At 39.0% G+C, this 4,780-nt stretch overlaps 1 protein-coding gene across 1 annotated transcript; it reads left to right on the forward strand.

The window, feature by feature from the left end:
- Positions 1-2,520: 2,520 nt before the first annotated feature.
- Positions 2,521-3,225, forward strand: LOC104416456 (UPF0496 protein 1-like). The gene is made up of 2 exons (XM_039299738.1): positions 2,521-2,869; positions 2,918-3,225. Exons 1-2 carry the CDS (start codon positions 2,521-2,523, stop codon positions 3,223-3,225), a joined length of 657 nt encoding a protein of 218 aa, XP_039155672.1.
- The last annotated feature ends 1,555 nt before the right edge of the window (positions 3,226-4,780 follow it).

Here is a 4,780-nt window from a genome sequence, read left to right on the forward strand (position 1 = left end):
ATCAAGCATGCTACTATTCAGATAGTTCTTTCTGTTGCAATGATGAAGAATTGGACCATACATCAGCTTGATGTTAAAAATGCATTTCTCCATGGCACACTAAATGAAACAATATACATGGAGCAGCCCCTTGGTTTTATTGATCCTCAACAATCTCATTGTGTGTGTTTGCTTAAGAAATCCCTATATGGACTTCGTCAAGCGCCACGAGCATGGTTTGACAAGTTTAGCAACTTTCTCTTGGAGAATGGATTCTTCTGTAGTACTGCTGACCCTTTTCTCTTTGTGCTTCACACTGGTTCAGACACAGTACTATTACCGCTGTATGTTGATGATATAGTACTGACAGGTAGCTCAGCTCAGCTACTAACCACTTTGATCGAATTGCTGAGTCTTCATTTTCACATGAAAGATTTGGGTCATCTTCATTACTTTCTCGGCATTGAAGTCAAACGCTCTCCTCATGATTTGTTTCTCTGTCAAACTAAGTATGCCATTGATCTTTTGACAAGAGCTCATATGACCAATTGTAAACCTGTATCAACTCCTCTTCCACTTCGATCGGTTACTATGACAGATGATACTGCTTTGCTCTCTAATCCACTTGAGTATAGAAGTCTTGTGGGAGGTCTTCAATACTTAACAATTACCCGTCCTGATCTTGCTTATGCAACAAATCCTCTGTGTCAGAAACTGCAACATGCTACAGTTGTAGATCTTCATCGGTTAAAACGAGTACTTCGATATGTTAAAGGCACCACTCATCTTGGTCTCTTTCTTCATTCTAATAGCTCAACAGCTCTCTATGGCTTCTCAGATGCTGACTGGGCTGGGTGTACTGACACCAGGCGATCCACAACTGGCTATTGTGCATATCTTGGCTCCAATCTTCTTTCATGGTCAGCTAAGAAACAACCGACTGTCTCTCGCTCTTCCACAGAAGCCGAATACCGAGCTCTTGCCTCTACTACAACTGATCTTACTTGGATTGGTTTTGTCTTGTGTGATATTGGTATATCTCTTCTGTCTCCAACTCTCTTATTTTGTGACAATAAGTCTGCTATCTCCCTTACAGCCAACCCAATTCTACATGCCCGTACCAAACATATCGAGGTTGATTTCCACTTTGTTCGGGAGAAAGTCTCCTCAGGATCACTCAGTGTTTGCTATGTTCCTAGCCATCTTCAACTTGAAGATATTTTTACAAAATCCTTGTCACACTTTGTTCATTCTAGTCTTCGCACCAAATTGGGCATGGGATTTTTATCCCCTCCCAATTTGAGGGGGGATGTTAAGAACATGAGAACACAAAACCAGAGAAGTTGTTATACTGCTATAGAGTTAACAAAGGCAGAGAATAAAAGCATTGCCAAAACAGAGACTGTGGCTGTCATTGAAGAAGCTCGGAAGAAGCAGAGTGCACAAGTCAGTGCCAGTAATACTGTCAGCCGTGTATCTATACAATGTGATGGAGATAAGTCGGTGTAAATAACACGTGCCATATTCTCAGAAGGAAAAGAGAAGCTGTTAGTTCAGTTTTTCAATATATAACAGATTAGGCGAAATTAGTTCTTTTTCTTCTTTAAGTCTTTCATTCTGTTTTACGATGACAGCTGGTTCTTTTTTTTGTTTAGCATCTGCTGTATATAACAAAGCTTAGCCTTCTTCTTCTTCATTAGAGTCAATGTAACAGAATTGATAGAAAAAACAGAGGAAGAGCACGCCATTGAAATGTGCTCTGTATTGAGTTGCGTATACTGATATAATACAAGAAGATGATCTTTCTTCCATATTCATTCATCTTGCTCATCTTCTCAGAGTAGACGTCAGTTTCTGCATTTCACTCTTGGTGTCTACACGGTGATTGAGCTTGGTTTGGTCCTTCTGGAGGAGTTGAAGTGAAAATAAGATCGTCTTTCCTATGCGGTATCAGCTGAAACTGAGGTAAGCTCACGAAAAGAAGAGCAAAAAAGAGAAGGGGGCTGATCTGTGAGTAGTCCGTGAGTCCTGCTACATTTTTTTCTGGCAAATCCATTTATAGTTATAATTCAAGCACTGTGCTTGATGAGCAAAATTTGAAAAGGGGTTTGGTTTTGGATTTTTAATGGCAATCCCCATTTCTCACATTTTTGGATCCAAACTGTGGGTGGGAAATTTAGTAAGAATAAGGAATTAGACTCTGACCTGACCTCTTGTGAAGCTGCCTGTAGAGTCGACCCCAGCTTGCAAGATTTGGACGAGACCTTACGAGCTGATAGAGTAATTAGGACACTAGCACTTGGTGCTGAAGCTCAGTCCCCGACATTCAACTCTCTAGGAGAGATGGCCACTGGCCGTCTTGAGATGAACCTTGAAGTAGCTAAGGTCATTCTTGAATCTATATATGATGAAAAAGAGCTATCCGATTTAGTGGATTATTACTTCAATCATTACCTACAGATATTAGATGATTTCTACACTTCCCTCAATCATTGCCTGAGGCGGGCCTGTGATAACCAGTCATGGATTTAGCTCGCAATTATGCACTTTGAGGAAGAGAGAAGAGAGAATGTGGGAGGGGAGAAGTATGTCAAGACATTGCAGGAGCTCCAGAAATTCAGAGAAGCAGGCAGCCCATTCACGGACGAGTTCTCCATGCTCTTTAACTCAGTGTATGAGCAGCAGGCAGAGATGTTGCAGAAGTTGCAGGCTCGTGAGAAGCTTGACAAGAAAGTTAAATCTGCACAAGCTTGGAAAAGGGTGATTAATGCCATATTTGTGACCGCCTTCATGTCTGCTTTGATCTTCTCAGTCGTTGCGGTTGCAAAAGCCTTACGACCTGTTGTGCGTACTCTAGCTGCTGGTCTGGCAACTCCAATAGGGACAGTCGGCAAGTGGTGCAATTCTTGGTGTGAAAAATACTGAAAAAAACTAAAAGGGAAAAAGGAGTTGATAGACTATATGAATGCGGGAACTTGGATCTTGATCAATGACTTGGTGACGATTCGGTTGCTTGTGAGTAAGCTGGAAACTGAGATTGAGTCGATCTTGCAAAATGCCGACTTCGCTCTTGGAGAAGAACAGGAAGAAGCCGTTAAGCTTGGAATGTTGGAGATCAAGAAAAGGGCGGATGTTTTCATGAAAACTATGGAGGATCTCAGCACACAAGCTGATAAGAGTAACCGTGAGATACAGATGGCGAGGACACTGATATTACTGAGGATAATGGGACAATCCGGTCGTTAGTTCTTTTCTTATGCTTAGAAAGTTAACGGTTAATGCAGTTCACTGTCTTAGATGAACTTCATGTTGCAAAGATCATCTCGCTTTTCTCCTTTCGGTAGAAGTTGATCTACCTAATGTGGCTTTAGCCAATTCATGCAAATATAGGGATTAGAGATTATGAAGCACTTCTACTTTGGTGTGCTTCAAAATGCAGATGCCTGTCTCCGGGAGAACTTTTACCGGTTTGGCTTCGTCCTGTTAATCTAGCTAATGTGATTTCTGATTTGTTTGCTTGATTCACCGAAAGAGAAAAAAATTGATTCAAGCGTTACACTAATGTGGTTTCCCAATTCCTTCTAAATATGACATATTAACAAAATTCTGTCGTTCGCCGGTAATAAAATATGGAGGGAAACCATAAACTTGGGAGTCTCATTCCACATTCTGCTCATGAAGTGTCAAGTAATCTGAAGAGACATATTGGGGTTGCTGAGATGCACATCTTGAAGTCGCATAATCGCCGCACAAAATACGTTATCTCTTGGTCTAGTTTTCGGCAAAAGTACGTTTCAAGTACCAAAAGTTGGCACAAAAGAATACTTAAGTGCCAAAAGTTATGAAAGTAACACTTAAGTGCCAAAATCGGAGAGAAATGGATCACTTAAGTGTCAATTTAGCCAAAATCCGGCTAAATACTGACATGCGCAATTCCCGAGAAAGTAAGTGCAAAATAGCGTCGTTTTGCACACTAACGTGGCCAAACAATGCAAAAACGACGTCGTTTTGGTATTGACATGGTAAAAAATTAATATAAAAATTAATATAATTTAATTTTAAACTAAATTTATTTAAAACATTTAAAATTACAAATACAAATATTAAAAAATTAAAAAAAAAGTGGGGGTTTTAATTTTTTAATATTTTTATTTTTTTATAAATGTTTTAAATAAATTTAAATATTAATTAATTAATTTTTATATAATTTTTTACTATGTCAGCACCAAAACGACGTCGTTTTGCACTTACTTCGCCGGAAAATTGACACGTCAGCATTTTGGATGGATTGACACTTAAGTGATCAATTTTACTTTGATTTTAACACTTAAGTATCACTGTCATAACTTTTGGTACTTAAGTGTCATTTTGTGCCAACTTTTGGCACTTTAGGGGTCCGGGTGTCGACGTGCAAGCTATGGATTTATACCCTATGTACTTTTTTTAATGCGATTAATGTTCATGATAAACTCTTAGGATAACTCTTAAACATGATTTGGAACTTGTAAACTATTGCAACAAAAGTACTGTTCGATTGTATTAGGACAATAGTTCTTCACGAAATTGTCTCCGTAACTTCGCAAGACGAATAAATAATATAATATCTGTAGTGTCATCGTGGTTTGTAGGGAGATTTAATAATGTTAATCAACTAAATTGAAATAGGCCTCCAAATGACTGATTTGTCTTTGGTTCAGTTGCAAGTAAACGTGTATGTGGATCCTCCATGTGTAGTGAACAGGGAAAATCTTATGTAATTGAGCTTGACGATGATCCTTTGAACGAGATCTATTAATGGGTT

Source organism: Eucalyptus grandis, chromosome 8 (genome assembly GCF_016545825.1).
Source record: "Eucalyptus grandis isolate ANBG69807.140 chromosome 8, ASM1654582v1, whole genome shotgun sequence".
NCBI lineage: Eukaryota > Viridiplantae > Streptophyta > Magnoliopsida > Myrtales > Myrtaceae > Eucalyptus > Eucalyptus grandis.

Bases quoted from the DNA above. Each gene is read 5' to 3' on its own strand.
- LOC104416456 (XM_039299738.1), top strand. From the start codon at position 2,521: ATGCACTTTGAGGAAGAGAGAAGAGAGAATGTGGGAGGGGAGAAGTAT. The intron at 2,870-2,917 runs GCAAGTGGTGCA...AAAAACTAAAAG, and splicing joins AACTCCAATAGGGACAGTCG to GGAAAAAGGAGTTGATAGAC.